General features: G+C 47.1%; 1 protein-coding gene across 1 annotated transcript; it reads right to left on the bottom strand.

Annotated features, from left to right (window-relative positions):
- Window positions 1-3,369: 3,369 nt before the first annotated feature.
- Window positions 3,370-19,008, bottom strand: GDNF (glial cell derived neurotrophic factor). Its single transcript, XM_062018453.1, has 3 exons — window positions 18,951-19,008; window positions 17,794-17,892; window positions 3,370-4,292 (listed from the first exon to the last, which is right to left on the bottom strand). Exons 2-3 carry the CDS (start codon window positions 17,864-17,866, stop codon window positions 3,805-3,807), a joined length of 561 nt encoding a protein of 186 aa, XP_061874437.1. The 5' UTR covers window positions 17,867-17,892; window positions 18,951-19,008; the 3' UTR covers window positions 3,370-3,804.
- Between the last annotated feature and the right edge of the window lie 1,411 nt (window positions 19,009-20,419).

The raw sequence follows: 20,419 nt of genomic DNA on the forward strand, positions 1-20,419 counted from the left end.
TCCTTTTTGAGACGCTTTACACAACCTGCCAGCTGAAAGTTTCAAGCCGCTTTAACGTGCTCAGTATGCCAGGGAGATACTGCAAGCTTTACTTTAACCAGAAAATGAGGCTGTGTGTGCCACCCCAGCAGTAGCAAGCCTGGGGCTGTGATGGCGAAAACCCTTCTGCTCTCTCCAGTATTATCCTCACCAGAAAGGTTGGGGAAAGGTGAATCAGCTCCACGTATGCAAACCTGGTCCTGCCATCCATTATGTGGCCCATTCCAAAGCCTTTGGTAAGGCCAAGCAAGACCTCAGTGTTGGCCTTGTGCTTCCCCATCCATGTAAGAAGAGACAGGTTTAGGCTGTAAGAACAGAGCTCTTCGGAGCACCTCACAATTGTGTCTTACATTGACACTTCATCTGGCTCTTGGGAAAGTGCATAGTCTCCACTGATTATGAAAATGCAGGTCATTTTCACACCAAACAATGTGTGCCATATTCATCCAGACTGCCATCAGCAGCTTCTGTCTATGCTGGAAGGGCTTCTGCTGCAAGGCATCGGGGCAGTGGCATGCAAGGAGGAATGCCTTCCATACCCTATGCCTCAGAAGCAGTGCTTGGGAGCTTTGCTTTGTGTTCCAGCTGCTGGGGTAGATCTGCGTGCGTGGCCTTGCTTGGCACAAATCAAACCAAGGCATCCATATGCTGTACATTAAGTTGGAAGAGTGTTTGATCTCCTGCTCACTGTTCAGATAATCCCTCTTGCTCTCTGTAGAAGTTTTGGGAAGTACAGAGCCTGGTGTCAAAACCTGTAAATGCATTTATTGATTCGCTTTGTGATGGGAACTGTGGTGCTTAGCACAAAACAGTTGGGAAAATGCTGCTGGCCACAGCCACCAAACCTGCCCTCATATTTCCATGATGGTGGTGAAAAAGAAAATTCCTCAAGTTGTATTTTCCTATTTAAGATGAAGGAAAAGCACTGCCAAAGCACAAGGAATTTAGTCCAGCTGGTCCAACGCCTGCTTTAGCAAAGCAAAATGCCAGTCTTCTCCAAGTGCAGGAATTATAGGCCTGCATAGCCACAGCCACCCTGCTGCCACTGCAGCTGCACAAGGGCAAGGAACAGACTTAAGTAATGCCAGGCTTCAAGCCTGTCACTGCCATTATTACTGTATAACTACTTATCATGCATTCCTAAGCTGTTTATTGCAGCAGCACATTAATGTTTTGTTCTGCTTAAGAACCTACATACACCTCTGACCCACCCTAATGATACTGGTGAGACAGGAGAGGAGAGCTCAGCTGTGTAGATGACTTGCTGGTTCTTCAGCATTGCTTCAGGAGGACTAGCAACCGGGCAATACTGTAGCTTGAAAGTGGAAACACAACCAACCACCATGTAACAATAGAAATGAGTTTTATTTTGTAAAAAGTTATAAAATGAATATTGTACAAAAATAAAGTCTGTAGAGAACTTTGGTTGATTAACACAAATGACTGAGACATAAATCGCAGGTGAAGTAAAAAACTCCAGAGAAGCACACTCCTGTCTTCAGTAAGGTCTAAAAAATAATTTAAAAAAAAATCACAAACTTTACCCTTTTGTATTTTGAACACATTTGAACCATTTGCTTTGGTTGCAGCCTATTCAAGCTGCACAGAAAATGCTTTGGGATAAGTTTTCAGCAACCAGGGCAAGTGAAAGCACATCTCTGAGCACTGCTGCCACTCAACTGCCCAGCTGCAGAACCGACCCTCAGCTTGGCAGGCTTCTACGGCCCAAATCACGTCAATGCTGGTGGTGGTATAAGGTGTACCATCCCTCCCCAGCGGGGAGGGTGAGGTGTTCCTGTGGTAGTGTGAGAACGGACCTCATGGGTGGTTTCTGGGGCTGCTCTCCATCCACCCAGGAGAACAGAGAAGGTCGGGGCTGGATTGTACTTTATACACCTGGTACATCTTTCTATGCCTGATCCATATTTTTTTGACCTCTAGACTCCTTGTGTGGCACCCCAAGGCAACCAGGCCAAAATGAGTGTGGAGAACTTTTGCATGCATGAGGGAAAAGGTCAGATGTGTTTATGTTTTCAGTAGTGATTTTTTTTTTTTTTTTAAATTTGTGTTGTTTTTTTGGGAGTTGATGCTTCTTCACTTGTCAGGTTTGTTGTCTAGTGACCTGCACTACCGCTCTTTCGGGAAAAAAAATTCTCCAGAATGAGAGCTTGTGTCAGCTATCAGGTATGAATGAACGAATGCCTTTGCTGCACAACCTCTCTCGTCCTAAGGAAACTCAGATTGCTCTGCTGTGTGGGTACAATCCTGTAACAGCTCAGCAAATTACATAAACCACTTTGGTTATTTAACACAGTTATTTACCTGCAGGCTACATTAAATCCAGGGTTAACTATTTTAAGGTATTTTTCCTCTTCTATATGGAAATATGGAAGGAAAAGCTTAAATAAATGTAACACGAAATTATAAAGCTAAATGTGATTATTTTCCACTTGTCAATAGTTATATGAGGTCAGTTGGTAAAAAAAGTGAGAAAAAAAAAAAGTGGCTACATTTAAAACATGACTAGAATTAGTTTTTCTAACAAATTTCTACTGTGGAGCCAAGTCCTGTGACCCTCACTTGTCCACAGCCACTGCTTCTCCTGCATACGGATGAATGCAGTACTTTTCAAAAATATTAGTGAACAGGAGGAAGGGCTGCAGACTTTGGCACTACATTTTGTGAACATACTCAGGATTTTGTCTGAAAGAAAAAAAGGTAAAGTAAGTGATTTTTTGCATTTGAGATAACACTTCAATCAAAAGCATGGACCGTCGCTCCCAACTTTGTTGTCTCTCTGCATCTTCCAAGCACCTTCTACTTTGGCACCTTTGAAAAGAAACTTTAATAAATAAGGAGACTCATTACCGAACCATAATAAATAACAATAACTTAATCTCAATAAATATCTTCAGTATATTTATGTCTCTGAACAGATGCATTGCATCAAGTAGTCTCTGTTCACTCACAACGACCAAATAGAAATGTAGTTACGCAAGTGACGTTTAGTCCTTTGTAAACCAAAAGAAACACATTTTGTGTAGGCTAGGAGTGTTGTTTCTCTTAATCTACTGGGAAGAAGTGCTTAAAAACTCAACTTGTCTTCATAGATAGCAATCCAAAATGAAATCCTACACTTGTTCTGAAGAACTGACGGGACAGAAACAACCAAACTTCATCAGTGAGTGGAACTGTTTTACTTTGTGTGGTTAAGTGGCCCTAGAGAAATCGAGCCTGGGAATTCTGATATTTCCCCAATATCACCTTACTTAGGAGGGTCATGTTACTACAGCTTAGGAGTTGTCCTAAGCGCTTAGGAACGGCCCTTCAACAAGCAGTAGCATGACTTTTGTTGTCTCTCAGTAAAGCTGAGGGCACAAGGGATGAGTAAGGTACTCCTAAGCTACTTCTCAGACAAGCTGCTTAGCATGGATGGTGTAAACGTAAGACAGCACAGTATGGGCAGAGTTGTGTTTTTAAGCACATTCCTCATGGATCTGAGTCTTGCTGACAGTGTGAAACGGGCAAGGGAGCGCACACGCCACCCTGCCATCAGCTTCTCCACCTGAGCTTTTATTTATTTCCCCATAGGACATCAAAAGTCCATTCTCCTACATTATATCCCCATAACTCTCGTGACCCCTTTGTTCTGCATTCTTGGTCCTCTTTCCTCCGCTCTGAGCAGATGCTTCCCTGGGAACCTTGGTCCCTCTCTTTGCATTGCAGCAGGAACACAAAGCTGGCGCTGCTTCTGGCGTGCAGCCCTCAGACGCATCCACACCTTTTTGCGGAATGTTTTTTCAGTATGTGGTAAACCAGGTTATCATCCAGGAAGGACAAGTCATCATCAAATGCTGTGGGTCTGCAACAAGCTTGCCTCACTTTGTCAGTGACGAGTTTTTTCTTTCTGGTTAAGTTTTTTAAGATTTTGTCATAGGTGGTCTCGGCTGCATCACAAGATCCGCTGCAATACCGGAAGATCAGCTCTTCTTTGGTTTCGTATCCCAAATCCAAGTCAGTCACGTTCAAATGTATTTCTGTTAAGACACATCCCCGATTTTTGCCCTTTTCCTTGTTCCTCCTTCCCTTTCTGCCGGAACTCTCTACGTTTGCAGCTGCATTTTGCCGGTTTCTCTCCCGCCTAGAAAAAATGGGAGTCTGTTTATCTGGTGACCTCTTCAGTCTTTTAATGGTGGCTTGAATAAAGTCCACTACGTCATCAAACTGATCTGGATAATCCTCTGGCATATTAGCTGTTTGGGAAAGAGAGAAAAGGCTTTGTTACACATCAGTTGTTACACATATTAAGACGCATGCAAAGCTGTTCTGCGTGTCCCTTCAGAAGCAAATGCCCAAGACCCTTGAGAATCAGGGAGAATTTGGAACTCTCACTGCAGAGAGTTCACTGTGGAAACTTGTTTGGGGGAAAATAAATTAGATATGCAAGTATCTCTGTAGGTGTCTACTGATGCTTGGTGGCACTCCAGCACGTCTTTCCATATTGAATGAGCCCTATCAAAATTGAAGGAAGGAAAAGCATGTCATGATACAAACATTAGTTAATGGGCAGATGAAGCTACTGTAGAGAGCTTACAGAGGGTCTTCCCAGCAAAGCGGTGAAAGGACAAGGTTTCCTTAAAGCAATTCTGTGATTGTGATTTTTAATTGTTGTATTTTCACACCAGCTGTGGTTAGTATTGCCAAAGACACCTACCGCTAAGGTTTTTGGGCACCATGGAAAGAGGAGTTTCCTGAGGTACCAGGCTGAGCTACTATTTCTGGCTGAATGCCTGGGATTTTTTGCAGCTTCTAGGGGATACTTACTGTCAGAGCTTTAAAAAAAATTCTCATGGAAGTGTTTTGTATCACAGGATGCCAATTATATTGAGTAGAAATAGGTCAGAATAGAAATATCATGTTATTTTTCAAAGGAAAATATCATTAATATATTTTGTTTGCATGAGGTTAAAATACTTATTTCATTTTTCACTTTATATATAGTCTACCAAGGATAATTTATTCAAGTAAATTAAATATTGAAGTCTATGAAGTGTTTTGATACTAGCAGAATTAACCTCTTCAAGGAGGGTGAAATTGAACATGTTCTGAAATGGTCTCAGATTTGGTAAAACATCACAATTTGAAATCTTAAAACTTCCCATGGACTAAATCCCTCAACATGGTCTGCTTTAGTGAATACAGTGACTTAACTGAGGGTCAGGCTGTCAGGAGGCCAGGTGTAGGTGCCCTTATTTTGTGTTAACGATGATCTCTTAAATACATCAACTACATTGCAGTATGAAGACTTTTTTTCTCATTCAGCGTGCAAAAATGCGGACTCACTTCCTTTGCAGTATGACCTAAGAGGATGCTTCTTTCTGTACTTCTCGGTGCCCACCTATGTAGCAGCCCAGTGTCATGCACCTGGCCCTGCATGTATGGGAGCTTCATCTCCAGAAGAATCCCTACTAATACCCCAGGAACTGCAAACACTGGAAAAGGTGATCCTCAACGTGGTGCACCTGGCCAAGGGTCAGTACCTCCACTGAGCCACAAAGGCTCTCATTCAGCCAGCTGCTGAGGTAGAAACAGCTCCTTAGGCAAAGGCTCAGTGTTGTATTTTCTTAATGAGCACTGTAAGAAAGAAGCCCTAATGGAAGACCAGCCACTGCATGTGCCCAGCACACACGTGGGATGGATTCTGTTAACAGCTAAGAGGAAGACATGAGGCTACCTTCCATTGCCTAGCAAAGGTGCATCTTCGTATTCTCCATAAAAGCACCAAATAAAGGATAAGATGGAAGCAACATGAATGTAGAATCATAAAATTGTTTTGGTTGAAAGAGACTTTTAAGATCATCGAGTCCAACCACTAACCTAACACTACCAGGCCCATCACTAAATCATGTCCCTCAGCACCTCCTCTACATGCCAGAGATGGTACCTTCACCACCTCCCTGGGCAGCCTGTGCCAGTGTCTAACAACCCTCTCAGTAAAAAAGTTCTTCTTAAACTCCCATCTAAATCTCCACTGGTACAACCTGAGGCCATTTCCTGTTGTTCTATCACTCATTACTTGGGAGAAGAGACTGACCCCTGCCTCATTACAGTCTCTTTTCAGGCAGCTGTAGAGAGTGATAAAGTCTCCTCTGAGCCTCCTTTTCTCCAGCCTAAACAACTCCAACTCCCTCTGCCACTCCTCATTAGACTTGTTCTCCAGACTCTTCACCAGCTTTGTTGCCCATCTCTGGACATGCTCCAATGTCCTTCTTGTAGTGAGGGGCCCAAAACTGAACATAGTATTCTAGGTGTGGCCCCACCAGTGCCAAGTACAGGGGGACAGTCACTTCCTTGTCCCTGTTGGCCACACTGTTTTTGATATAAGCCAGGATGCCATGGGTCTTCTTGGCCATCTGGGCACACTGCTGGCTCATGTTCAGTCAGCTGACGAGCAACAACTCCAGGTCCCTTTCTACCAGAACTTGGCTAGTGCAAAAACCTGCTGAAATCGCAGTGCATTTGAGGAACATGGATCCCTCTCCAATGCAGCCACGGCCAGATCCTAGAGGCGTTCCTCTATGACAAAATGGTGAGGGATTAGAAGTATACAGATACTCATGGATGGCTCCAGCAAACCCACTACAATAGTATATACTGACTAGTAAAGGAGTAATGAAAACATCAAACATGTACCTTCACATAACGAGGGTAAAAATGAACTGCAGAATTTGGAACTGGGAAAAGTGAATTACACTGTACAGATATCCATGCTAAAGGTAACAATCTTGCAGCCCAGTGACTGTGAGAAGACATGAAGGAGGGATAGCTGCTACCTATACAGCTATACAGGACCTGAAAAAGGCAGGATCCTGCAACAGGCCCCATATTGCTGTGACATCAAAGGGAAGTGCAGTCTTCTTGTGCTCCTCTGTCATTACCTCTGTAGCAGGTACCAAAATACCCACTATGAGCCATAACTACTGAGGGGGGTTAGCTTGGGTTGATGTGTCCAATAGATGCAGCATCCAGCTGTGTTGCAGAACAGCCTGGTCTGCCTACATCCCAAGAATACTGACCTGCTGATCAAGACCCAGGTCAAAGCCAAGGGGGAGCTACGTTCCCTGTAAACCAGAAGGTGTAGAGACCTCACTAGACTCAGAAAAGCAAGTGACCCATGTGTAGCTGGCATAGCCCCTACTGCTGAGGCACAAGCTTGGCCCTGGCACCAATGGCACCAATGGTTTGTCAGGAGGCAAAAGGTTGTTTCTATGTTTCTTGCACAGAAACTAGGTTTCTTAGCTTATAACCTAGTAAGGGAAGGATTGTGTCCCTGAAGAGATGGCTCTATGTGTGCCTTTCTCCACTCTCACCTTCAAATTACCCCTCTCACACTACTGTGACCACCCAGCCCATACTTCTGTCAAATACTCTTGGTCCAACCCTCGTAGAAACAGTGTGACATGGCGAGACATTGGCTATGCAGAGTGAAATACAACTGTAAGGGAAGTACACTAAGGTTTAACAAAAGTCATACAATGGTCAACTATCAGGAAAGGGATGGGAGATTGTTACAGGAAAACCCAAACAATATGTGGAGACTCTTGTCTGCAGCCTTCAGCCTCATACTTATCCCAAAGTGAGCATGCTGCCAGCCCAGTTAGGGGAGTTGTCTCCTACCTAATAAGGGAGAAAGAAAACTCTGGATTACCTGAAGAGATAACAACCCAACTAGGTGCATCACCTGGCCCCTCGACAGTGCTCTCTGAAGGAATCTGCTTTGATTAAATAGTAATCGGAGAGTTACAGAGGTCAAGCACTGTCCTTGCGAAGCCAATCCAGGTATGCTCTGGAGAGTAAAGAGAAGGAAAGGCCATATTTTGGACTACATCGCTGTTCAGAGCCCACGCTGACATCCATCCTGGTTCACACACGATCCGTACCCCAACTGCAACAGGTGAGCTAATGCTGCTGAGAGCCTTCTGCACCACAGTAACTGGCAACTGGTAATCGAGGTGGAGGAAAACAGGCCACAGAAGGGCTCTATATAATGCTTCTAATGCAGGCAGAGGGTGTCAACATGGCAGGATGAAGAAGTAGTGCAAAAAGTAGACCAAGCAACCAAGCCAGCAGGCTATTCAACTAGAGAACGCCCACCTACACACACGGACTCACTGCAACCAGCCAACTGGGTAACTGGCAGCACAGCTGATCCTGCTAAGCTCACTGGGGCTCTAATACAAACCATGCAAGAAGTGCTTCAGGCTGTAACCTGGGATAAGGGGTGTGTGTGTGTGTAGTCAGCCCTTTGTCCCCAGCATGCTTTAGAAAACATTTATAGTCTCAGAATGACGGTGAACAGCCTGTCTGCTCTGCTTTCCTACTCTGCATAGACTGCATTGACTTGATTTTGCAGCAGACAGCTTTCTGGTGAGGATTTCACACTCCTGGGAGAAACACGTATTAGTATCCTTCCCTGTAACACACAGTTTGCATATGTGTAGACATGTTGTATTTACACTTACACACACACAATTTTATGTTAATACACACACACGTATTTTTTCAAAACAAACTAGTTTACTGACGACACTTGCCTTCTGGTGGAAAAGCTGAGAGAACAAACATATGACAAATTCCTGTCACATTGTTCCAAAATGCCAGCAGAAAATGCTGAGATATGATGGCAATAAAAGCAGCAAATATCTCTAAGCAGTAGTCCCTGGTCCTAGGCTCCAAGGACTGAAGGATTAAAATTTAAAACTCTAAAGCCACTGAGGACAAGACGGGGTAGAAGAGGATGTCCACAACAGCATGTGCTCAGTACATGTTAGCAAAGGTTGAGGTGAAGCACCTCAAAGCAAGTGTTTCCTGAGAGAAAGGGACTTATGTCCTGGAAATGTAAAATACACGAATTTCGAAAAGAATCAAAGACTCACAGGCTGGTAGGGATTGGAATGGACCTCAAGAGATCACCCAGTCCAACTCACCTGCTAAAGCAGGTCCACCTAGATCAGGTCACACAGGAATGCATCCAGGTGGGTTTTGAAAGCCTCCAGAGAAGGAGACTCCACATCCTCCCTTGGACAGCCTGTGCCAGGGCTCCCTCACCCTCACAGTGAAATAGTTCTTCCTTAAGTGGATTTTTTTGTGTTTCAGCTTTTGTCCATTACCCCTAGTCCTATCACTGGGCATTACAGCAAAAGTGTCAACCCCTTCCCCTTGACATACACCTTTCAAATACTTATAAGTATTAATGAGGTCCTCCCTCAGTCTCCTCGAGGCTAAACAGCCCTAGATCCTGCAGCCTTTCCTCATAAGAGAGGTGCTCCAGTCCTCTGATCATCTTTCTTGAAAATCAGGAAATGTTCCCTCAGAGAACATGGGGCCTTTGTATCTTGTTCACAGTATGACAAAAAGGCTCATAGACCCTCCTGGGGCAGTGGGATGGGCTAAGCCCCACCACTTAGACTATGAACACTCACAAGACTGGTGCAAAGTCATGAGGTTTTGTTTTTGGGTTTTATGTCACATTTCTGAAAGCTGTTTCCTGACCATCCAACACCCTTGAAAGTAGTCCATGTGTTTTTGCATTGCCTGGCATCCTGCAGTCTGGAGCGTGGGGCAGGAGCTGTGCCCACCATATGTGTCTAGCTCCTCCTCATCTTGCTCTCCCACAGCACCCTTCCACACACTCCCTCTCAGTGCCATGCCAAGGACCTGACCACCCAGCCAGCCTGGAACAAGCTGAGCCTGGCTTGCCTCTGGTGGCAACCAGAGTCTGGCTTTCTAATGATGAAATATCTAGAACAGGGTATATGGACAGCAGCCCATGTGCCAGTCTGCCTTTAGGCACCTTCACTGTCTCCCATGTCCAGCTGTCCAACCAAACCAAATTCATCACATGCCCAAGCAAACATCCTCCATTAAGGAAAACTGGACAACTTATTTCTCTCTGTTCAAATGTTATCATAATTACATTTTATAAAACTATTCCTTTGATTTCACTAGCAGCAGATTTCATTTATAGCCAATATTCCCCTGCAGAGGCAGTAACCCAGCATGGTAGAGCAAGAAACTGTCAGTTTGTAGCTGACCACAAATTTATTTCAGTGGGAACAGATGGATCTTCAGCTTTTGAGAAAAAAAAACCTAAAAAAACCCTGTTACTCATTTTTGGGCCTGGTTATGGATTTAAAAGGCTAACTGCAATCTCTTCTGACCATGCTGTCCATTAGTTTACAAGAAAAGCTGAAATCCCATTAATGACAAAACAGTCATTTATCTAACTGGGTTTTTCCTTTTTCTTTTTTTTTCCATTTCCATCTCACAAAAGTTGACATTTTAAGTTATTTGAAACTATAGAGTAGTTTTCCATACTGAACTCAGAGAAACGTCAAGCACATCACTGCAGCACTCTTCGACACCTTGCACATTCTGAGTTAAAGAGATGTAACAGAAAGTCACAGACGGTACACTAGAAATGATAAAAGTAGACCTTTTACACTGTAGAATTTATGCTTGTGTTTGTGGCAGTGTACAGCTACTGCACCATAATGTCAGGACATTTCACTTAAGCACAGCTGTCTGCCAATTAGGGAAGTTCAAACAGCAGCATTCAGACTCTGAAGTATAATTTCAAAGTTCAAGGGGGTTAATCCAGCTCATTATAATGGTAAGTATTATTTAGAAAATTCAGATCCAGATCTGTGTTAAGATCAAATGGCCCCTTTTCAAAAACAGTTCTGGTACTTTCATCTGGGGCATTCATCACTGAAATATTTTAATTTCCTTTCTTTCCTGGTTATTTTTAAAGTTCCTTCAAAGTTACGCTCACAAAGATGTTTCTTAGATCATTTGCTAGTGGGAAACGGACAATTAATGTGCTTCTGACTGCAACAAGTCATCCTCTTTTTTTTGTTGCTTATGAAAATTGCTCTGGTATACTAGTTATTAATTAGTTTTGTATTTAGCCTGTGTTGCAGCAGTGCTTTCAGGTACTTATTAAAGTGGACATACCCTAACTGAACACAGAACATCCCCATCTCACAACACAAAAGTGTACCTTAGGAGACGCTCGGAATAATCTGTTTGTGGAAGTGTGACCTTGGCAAGGTTAAAATTACTAATGTGGTGATCATTCTGCTTTGCAAAGTAAAAAAGCATCAACTCTGTTGTGGATAAAGCATTCCTTTTACTGAAAACAACATATTTTTCATGAAAAACAAAGTCTATCATGCAGGCATCAAAGCAAAGGCAGGTATTAAAAATAGTTATGCTGAAGGCTTTTCAGGATTTAAACTAAAATGCCACCCCTCTGAGGCATGACCTTGCTTTCATGTCTTGCATGGAAATCCATAGGGCTAAGAGTGAAATTGAAACCAGACAGTTGTGTCCATTAGGAAACACAGCACCAAAATCACCACAGTCAGCTCATCTCTAAATGTTTAATACAGTTCTGGTTCACTACCCACCTCCCTGCTTCACCAGCTGCCAGAACACACAGCATCCTCCTCTTAGACTCCAAGAGCCCTTAGAAATGGAGCCTCTCACCCGTGTCACTTGTCTCTCATTAATGTAAAGTGCTAAGTAACCTGGAGGATGACTCCAGGGCTACATACCACTCAGGTTTGGTAAGCCAGCACTGGAAAAAGGCACAGGGTTAGTCTTCTTGGTGTGCTTACTTCCCATGTGTGGTCATGATAGCAGATCCACAGAGTACTTTGTATTTTCACACTGTGTTGCTTGGCACTGCCTCCCCTTGCATCCCTTGCCTGCTTTCTTGTGGGTATGAAACACCGTTTCCCACTGGGAGAAGAAAGGGGAGAAACAACAGGACTATCACGGCTGCTGCCAGCTGGGGGAACTCTCTGAGAGCAGACAGAGAAAACAGCAAGGTCAAATGAACTGGGTGAAGTAAACGAAACTGCCCTAAACTGACCTGTCCAACCCAAGTGGGGTTGCTCACAAGATCCTGACCAACTTTAGCCCGGCACTTCAGGTCGAAGCCCTCCTCTGGCCTCTTTGGGATAGGCAAAGGAGTGTCTCAGCTGGCACTCAAGCAGCAAAGGAGCAGCAGGAGGATATAGTCTTGCTCTGATCCAGAGCTTTGAAAAACCAGCCCTAAGGCACTGAGGAGCAGTCGGCTTTCCAGTGGTCGCTCTTGAGGTTTTGTGCCAGCTCCTAAAGCAGCTGCCAGGAGCCTGCCTGCACAGGGCCTTTTTGTCCAGGGTTGTGTGGGTACCCCAGCACCCATGAAGCACTCTCTGCCATCTGAAGAAGTTTTGGCATAAAGAGTGTAAAAATGAAAAAAGTGTCAGGGCAGTGATGGAGGAGCTAAAGCTGTGGGCTATGTGGGCAAGGCACATACCTGCCTGTTGTTTCCTCACTAGTGTCCCTGCTGCAGAAGTCATTCAGCCCAGCCCTTGCATGACATGAAGAAACCCCCACATCAGTCACCCAGCCCCAGCTCACTGAATGGGAACAGAATTCTTAAATAACAGCAGCTGTTCCCCACCTGCTTGTGCTCTTACACTGCATCTCCCATTGAGTTTTAGCTAACAAGCATGGGCAGCAAAGCAGCAGTGAGGGACCCTATCCCAGTCTCTTCCCTGAGCAAGGACAGTAAGGCAGAGCTGTGCAAGCAAAACCATGACTGATGCCTCTTGTGTGGCAATATTTGCTGCTATCAGGTTTTGATTTGACCTACAAATAATACGTCTCCTTCCACTGTTCCCTTTTACTACCTGCCTTTCCATGTGTTACAGGGGTTAAGACCAGCTTGCCTCCAAAAATGTGGCCACCTGAGAAGTTTTGGCATACTGCTATAACACTATTTGGACCTGACGCAAGAAAACAAGGATTTTGATTTCAGTGTTTGGCTTTTTTTGAAGTCTACTCAAGTCCCACTGACTTCAAAGAAATGTGCTCGCAGGTGTGAGTTTTGTGTGCTATATCAGTACACGTAGCCTAAATATCTGCTAAGTCATATAGGGGGGCTTTATTCCTTAAGAATGTTGATATTTGAAATGCCTCACATAATTAATTTTCTATCTGTGATCTTAAAAACAGACTCTTAATGTATACTTTGTCTTAATGGTTTGTACCTGTCTTTGTACCTGCCAAAATATCTTTCACTCTATTTTCTTTCTTCTTTCATAATCAGGGCTCAATTTCCCAGAACCACTGAAATTTTCCCTTCAGTTACCCTTATCGAAATATTACTTGATCAGAAGCTTGAGCTGGTTTTGTCAAAAATGACCATTCTGCAGCATCAACCATTCTACCAGCACTAACGTGGCGGTGGCCTACTTAGATGTCTGATCATCTTGAATGTGGTTATGCTGCAATATTCAGTATTTCTCACTTATTACTTGACTTTAGCTTATTACTTCACAAGAATGAGAACCTACAACAAGTGTAGTTATGTGGGGTTTGGCCTAGGTGCTACAAGTTTTAGCTTGCAGTTGCTTGACAGTGTGTGTGTGAGTTGAAGACTGGTGATGTCCATCTCTGAGTGCCTGCAGTTGTGGTGACTGGGACTCGATGACCCCAATGGCTTCTCTCACCTTCTGTAACCTGAAATATTTTAAACCTACTTTATGCAGTCCTAACCAGGAAAGGTATAATTTACAAAGACATTATGATCTATCAATTTGAGGATCCTCTTCTAGCAGACAAATAATGCCTTGCTCATCAATAGTCACTACACAGATGAAATCTTCAGCCTTTCAAGATGGGTTTTGCAGCTTGTCATCTGCAGATCCTGAAATAGATTGATGAGGGCTATAAAAGGTGGCCAAGAAATACACCACAGGTATGTTATCTAGCCACTCACACCCAAAAAACAACGAAAAACATGCATGCTTCCACTGGGAAATTTTTGAGGTCCCTAAATTGAAAAGTAACAAAGACAAAAGGACAGCTCTTGAAGTGAGAATAAAACCTGCATTGTAGTCCTTTCCTCAAGTGCCCCTCAGAATATCTGTCACAGGAGCATTTTCAGCATTTACAACTGAGACAGCAGAGAAATCACCTTATAGGGCTACATGCATCTGGATTGAACCAGATGTGCCCCGTTCTTTCATTTTCTAGAATTTTGACCACAAACGGACAAACTTGAATGCTTTAGAGTTCTAAATGCCTAGATAACCTGGGTGCGCCCATGCAAACAAAGTTTGTGTGCATTTTCCCTGTGATAAACACACGTTCGGCCCAGTGTGGGCTGGGTGCAGTGGCTGTACTGACACAGGCAAACACAGTGTCATGGTGCAGCAGACACCTCCCAAATGCACCCAGTTTACTGTGCAAAGGCAGGCTCTTGCTGTAGCTTCTGGGCATCTGAGACTAAAACACGTACTCCACACCCTCAGTTTGCTGAGCATGAAGGCCTGGGCAAAAACATGAGAGTTCTGGTTCATAAGACTGAATCTGCCTGATAAATATTTCATGGAAGGAAATGCATTTGGCTAGAAGTATAATGTAATGTTGGTTTTACCTTAAGGAGCCCCACAGTGCCATTGCTTATTCTAGATACTTTCTAGAATATTCAAACAATATCTAGAGACATAAATTCTAGATACTAGTTGATAATGCTGCAGCTAACTGCAGTAACTTCACATTAAATACCCCTGAACACAGGTATGAAGAAGGTATAACAAAGGTATAACACACACATACTGCGGTGTGTTACAGTGTAACAAACATGACAGATGAGCTCCAACAACAAATGATGCAGTGGTGACGGAGTAACTGAGATGCTATAACACAAAATCCACCTTTTCCTCCTATTAGGAGGGAAAACCTCATTTTTCATTTAGTTTCATTCTACAGCCTGACCACTCATTCCTGCTAAAGATGCCCACTTGATGGAGAGGCTGTATCTCATATCCTGGATCTCAAGATACTCCAGGCCTCTATGGCCATGCAGATACGAGCAGTTACAAAATGTATTCACCGGGAACTGTGTATAAGTCAAATGAAGTGTTTGGCTCCCTCTGCATGGTCATGCTTCTGCAGCAGCTGACTCAGTATTTAGTTTATAAGAATTTGGTTTATATTTGTTCTGTTCACAGTTTCTACTTAAGCTAATTGTCTCCTTGCCCCCGCAGATTGTGGCGTGAGGGAAACAAAGAAACGGAACGTTACAGACTCCACAGCTCCTCTTCTTCGTGTGAAATGCACCATCCCATGAACACTCATGCCTAAACCACCTACAAGCACTGGATTCATTTCAAATGCACTGCATTTATGGAAGCTACTCTCACTCCATCCTCCAGTTCACTAAAAAATGCAGAAGACTGCAATTGCCAACACCCTCTGCCATCTCTAATTACTGCTGTGAATAGCCAAGGTCAGCACATCACACCTGATCAGTTCTGGAGGTTAGGACTTTGTCTGTAGGCTGGAATGAAGGAAGTTTTCAAGCCAATCTGAAAGGGATGGGGTGACACTAGGTGACCTCAGAGCACTTTGCAGAGAAAACAATACGATCAAATGAGAACAGAAAAAGGTATCAAGGGCCTGGGAAAACAGATCTGCACTCCAGCAAGGAATCTAGCCTTTCCCTAGGAGTAGGACTTGGTCTCACAACCCTACTAAGCCTTGCTGCAAACTGTGTATGGGACATCCAGCCTCTCTGGAATAAAAGCAATGCACACCTTGGAGTGCAGCTGCTGCTCCCTACCCAGTCTATGTGGGATCACTTTAGATCCCACTGTAGATCACTTTAGAAAGTACTGCAGCACCCAGTCCTTACCAGTGCCCACACACTGCCCTACAGGGTGAGCCAACATGGGGGATGACAGCCCTCCCACTGCTTTTCAAGCCATCTCTGGTAAAGGCACTCGGTACAGCAGCTGCTGACCAGCAGTATCCACAGAGGTATTATCACAGAGGAATCTACCCTGGAGACAGAGATATCTGGAAAAGGTTGTGTATTGACACTATCATTGCTCAGATAAAACACAGGTTGCCTTTCTTCCCAATTCTTGTGTACTCAATCCACAGGAAAAAAAAAAAAAGAGGCAAAAATAAGAAGTTTTGGATGTCACAGATAAGACCATTCCTGCTGACTGTCCCCCTTGAACTGCTGAGCCAGCAGGAACCAGCTCAGCAGGAACCATATTCCCAGAAGTGAGTTTCAAGACAAAAAGCAGGCATCATACAAGTACTATTACTCTGGACAGAGAGAGCATCAACACTCTCACACCATGCAGCTTCTGACAGAGCTACAAACTGACTAGCACCACTTTCCCACAAACACTCCTCCTGCCACCAGTACAGCAATAAGCCTGAAAAGTCCATCACAGTGGCCTGAAAAGCTGCCATGGGGATAATCACCTGTGAAGGCCCTGCTGCCCTGGCAGGCTGGAGCCCTAGGAGGAAGCGCTTTTGGCCAACCTTCCTGAGTGGAGGGGCTGAAAAGACAACAGGGGCTGCTGGTCTGCGAGCAGGAGGAGCCTGGCCTGCGATGTGTGGAGGTGGCAGCTCAGGCAAGATTCCAGTAGCGGGTAAACACATGCAAGAAAGAAGGGAAGAGAAAAGACTAAATGGGTGAGGACACACATGTGTGTGTAGGAGAGAAGATGGGTGTTGGGGAGTGGACGGAAGCAGAGTCATGGCATGCAGTTCCCTGCTCAGTGTCTCTGCTCTGTATTAGTCTGTCTGTTCCTGCAGAAAGCTCCATGGCTGGAGCTGTGGCAGATGCAGGGAAACAACATGCCTCCACATAAGGAGATAAAAATAAATCCAAATTACTGGATACTGTCTACATAGTGCCATGAGCGAAACAGAGATGGCTGAGCAAGGGCAAAGGGAGCAACCTCCAAGCTGCATCTGTGCCTTTGCTAAGTGAACATCTCCACAATCCATGTGAGTATTTTGCCACTTCTTACTGAGTCATATAAACTCTCACTTTAAAAAGCCACCAGAGTTAGTGCAACATTTGCATATGACTGTGAAAATCCTGTATCTGCTACTGTAGGAGACTTATTATTAGTGAGGCATTATTATTATCTGTCCCTTGGATTGTAAGCTGCCTTACTGTGAGCCAGTTCATGTGGATCACTCTGCATCAAGCTCCTAGCCCTGCCACTGCTACTCTCCTGTAAACTTCCATATGGACACACTAATTTTGGGATCAGGATCCGAGAAGGATTTAATGAAACTCAGCACCACTTCAAGATGTGTTTAATGTCTCCCAGCATGGAGCCCAATCGCAATCAGGACTTGTGCCCACCATGAACAGTGAGTAATTGCATTGGCAGGTCTGAGCAGGGCAAGGAGGTCGAAGCAGTGGTGAAGGAGTTTCAGTGCCTGCACTGCGAGGTGTATGTACCTGACCCTCTTTCCAGCTTCATTACCTTTCTCATCTCTCCAGGCTTTTCAACCAAAAGGATCTTAAGACTACCAGGTAGGGTTGGTAGGGCTGGAGGTGGGGGAAGAGGAGGGGGCATTGTCATTGTAATTGCCAATCCTAAGTTTTGGAGGATGACTTGGTTTGGTGCAGCTGGAGCCAGGCAGAGCCAACAACCCTGCTCGAGGGAGAAGTGGGGGCAGAAAGTGTAGGGAGGTCCTTTCCTGACCCTGATGCCTGAGCAAAGGAGAGTGAGTTTAGCAAGACAGACAGCAGTGGCTACAAAGGGGAATGTTTCTTACAGTCACTGTGCACAGCATAGGGAGGCAGCAGGCTGATGGGGGAGAGATCGTCTTCAGGCCCCTCTACCACTGAAGGGGGCCCCTTGGGAGGCGTCTTACCGGTGGGCAGGGGCGAGGTGGAGACCGTGTTGAGCAGCACCACGCAGACAGCCACAACATCCCATAACTTCATCTTAGATTTCCTTCCAACACGGGCCCCTGGCAGAGAGGAGAGGCAGAGTTAGCCTCCAGATGCTGCACATCCTAAGTTCTGTCCCCTCAACACCAGCCCTGACACAAGGCTGCCCAGCCTTGCATCCTCGATGAGCCTGGCCATGTCTGGGCACTGTGGGGAAAACAATGGGTGCCCAGCTCAGCCTCCCACCCCACTGCCTCCTAGAGTAAGAGGGGTGGGCTCTCCCCAGCAAGAAGAGTGAGAGAGGGCAGCACAGGACAGCCTCCAGCCCCTCTGTGGCTAAGCCAGCTGCTCTGGGGAGTGCAGGAAGACAGGTCTCAGAAGAAGCTTGCACCGTGGGACATGGAGGGTGACCGCGTTCCTGCGCTGGCAGGCAGGTCACCTTGTGCTTGTTCTCCTCCAGTACCCGGGCAGCGCCAGGCCAGGCTAGGCCAGGGCAGACTGCATTGATCCAAGGCGCGGGGCTGTGTGGGTTTGTTCTGCAATAGGTGAACCTTCCTTTCCCTCTCTTTTCCTTCCCCTCTCCTCTCCTTTTTCCTTGCCCTGTCTCTTTCCAGTCTGGAAAAGGATTGTCCCCTTCCCAGTTCTCTTTCTTTCCTCTCCCTCTTTTTGCTTTTATTTTTCTCTCCCTTTCCTCTTTCATTTGACATCTCTTCTTTTCCTGTCCTCTTCCCTTTTCCCCATTCCTTTCTCATTTCCCTGTCTTTTTTGCTCATCTTTCTTCCTTTCTTTTCCTTCTCCTTTTCATCTCCCTTCTCCTTTCCTTTCCCTTATTCTTCTTGTTTCCTTCTCTTCTGTCCTTTCCCTTTTTCTGCTTTCCTCCCTCCTCACTTCCCAGTCGCACGGCCAGCACTCAGCCGCGGCACATACGCGATGCCCGGCGGCTGGAGATGGCAGCTGACCCCAGCCCACTTCGGCCCTTCGCGAACATGTCCCTCTCCCGCCGGGGAGACCCGCGGCTGCTGCCCGGTGCCCGCCGCGCCCGCTCCCCGCCGGCCGCTGCCTTCACACCTGACCGGGGCCTGGAGGAGCTGCGGAGCTGCCCCGCGCCCCCAGGAAAACCGCCGCGCCTCGCCCTCACCTCTGAGCTGGTCTCGTCGGACCCGAGACGGACATTAACGCCGGAGAGCCGAGCGGCCGGACGGACGATGCATGCGGGACAAGTCGGCGACCGATGGACGGGACCCTCTGCGCAGAGCTGCTGGGGGCGGGGGAGGGGACACGTACGGAAGAGGGGGAGCAACGTCGCAATTTTAGATGGAGGCAGAGGGGAGCAGGCAGCACAAGTCCCGGCAGCCTCCTGCCGCCGCCGCAGGTGCTAAGTCCGCGCCGGGAGCGGCGCTGCGGGTCCGGGCCGCGCTCAGCAGCGGCAGGAGCGGCCCGAGGCGCGGGGAGCGCCGCCTGGCAGCGGGCTCTGAGTGCTGCTGGCGGGACCCTGCCGGGAAACCCGAGAAAGAAGCTCCATCAACAACTGCGGGCAGTCGGATGAAGACATCAGGGCTCCTGTAACACCAGCTGGTCCAGCACCGCGGGGAGCCGGGCAATGCTCGGACAAGCACGCAACGGCGGGAAGGAAAAAAAAAAACCAACAAACCCCGCCCCACAAAAAATCCCCACCAAAACCCACCGAAAAAAACCCACCCCTACTGAGGAGGGGAAAAAAAAAGAAATCAAACCACCCCCCTCAGCCTGCTGGGAGAATCAGAGGCCGGTGCTGTGATTTGTAGGGCCGATAGCAGCAGCAGCAGCGAGGCTTCGTCCTCCAAATCGGCGGTCCCGTCGCGGCGCAAGCTTAGATCCAAGCGGCCAGCGTGGCGGGAGCGGCGGGTGGCCGCGCCGGTTGCCCGGGCCGGGCCTGTGCTCGCCCGCCGACGGCGGCTCGCTGGCGGGGGGCACGGGCTGGGCGAGGGGCGCGGGGCGCCGACCCGCGGGCGGAGGGAACGCGGAGCCGGACGCGCGGACGCGGGGGCTTTGCCAGGCTGGCTCAGCGCGGCAGATGGATTTATAGGGCCCTTTGGCAGTGACGCGCCCTCCGCTGATTCGCTTTCAGACCCAAACACAGGCTGGCCCCCCGCACCGGACCCCGCGGAGCCTCCGAATATCTCCCGACTGAAGTCACCGGCCCGACATACCGTGGGCTGCGGCGGCCGCCGGCGCAGCCCCGCGGCACCCACTGGCCACGGGCGGCGGCGGCGGGGCCGGGCCGGGGTAACCCAAAACCACGTCCCTCCCCACCGCCGCTTCTCCGCGTTCCCGCCGCTGTCCACCCACCCACCGTCCCGCCCGCCCTCCGCCACCGCCGCGGACGGACGGACGGACGGCGGCGGAGAGGCCGCCCCCGCAATCGCAGGTGCCGCCAGCGAGGCTCTCCCTTGCGGCAGCCCGGCCCCGGGGCCCTTCCGCGCAGCCCGGTTCTGCGAGGGAGGCGGCGGGTTGGCTCGCCGGAGACTGCTGCAAAGTCTCTGTAAACAGTTTCGGCTTTCAGCCCTGCGCCGTGTATTTATGACTCACCCAGTTGTCCGGAGGTATGAGGTCCTCATGTCGCCGGTG

Source organism: Colius striatus, chromosome Z, assembly GCF_028858725.1.
Source record: "Colius striatus isolate bColStr4 chromosome Z, bColStr4.1.hap1, whole genome shotgun sequence".
NCBI classification, from domain to species: domain Eukaryota; kingdom Metazoa; phylum Chordata; class Aves; order Coliiformes; family Coliidae; genus Colius; species Colius striatus.

Bases quoted from the DNA above. Each gene is read 5' to 3' on its own strand.
- GDNF (XM_062018453.1), bottom strand. From the start codon at position 17,866: ATGAAGTTATGGGATGTTGTGGCTGTCTGCGTGGTGCTGCTCAACACG. The intron at 4,293-17,793 runs GTAAGACGCCTC...TTTCCCAAACAG, and splicing joins CACCTCGCCCCTGCCCACCG to CTAATATGCCAGAGGATTAT.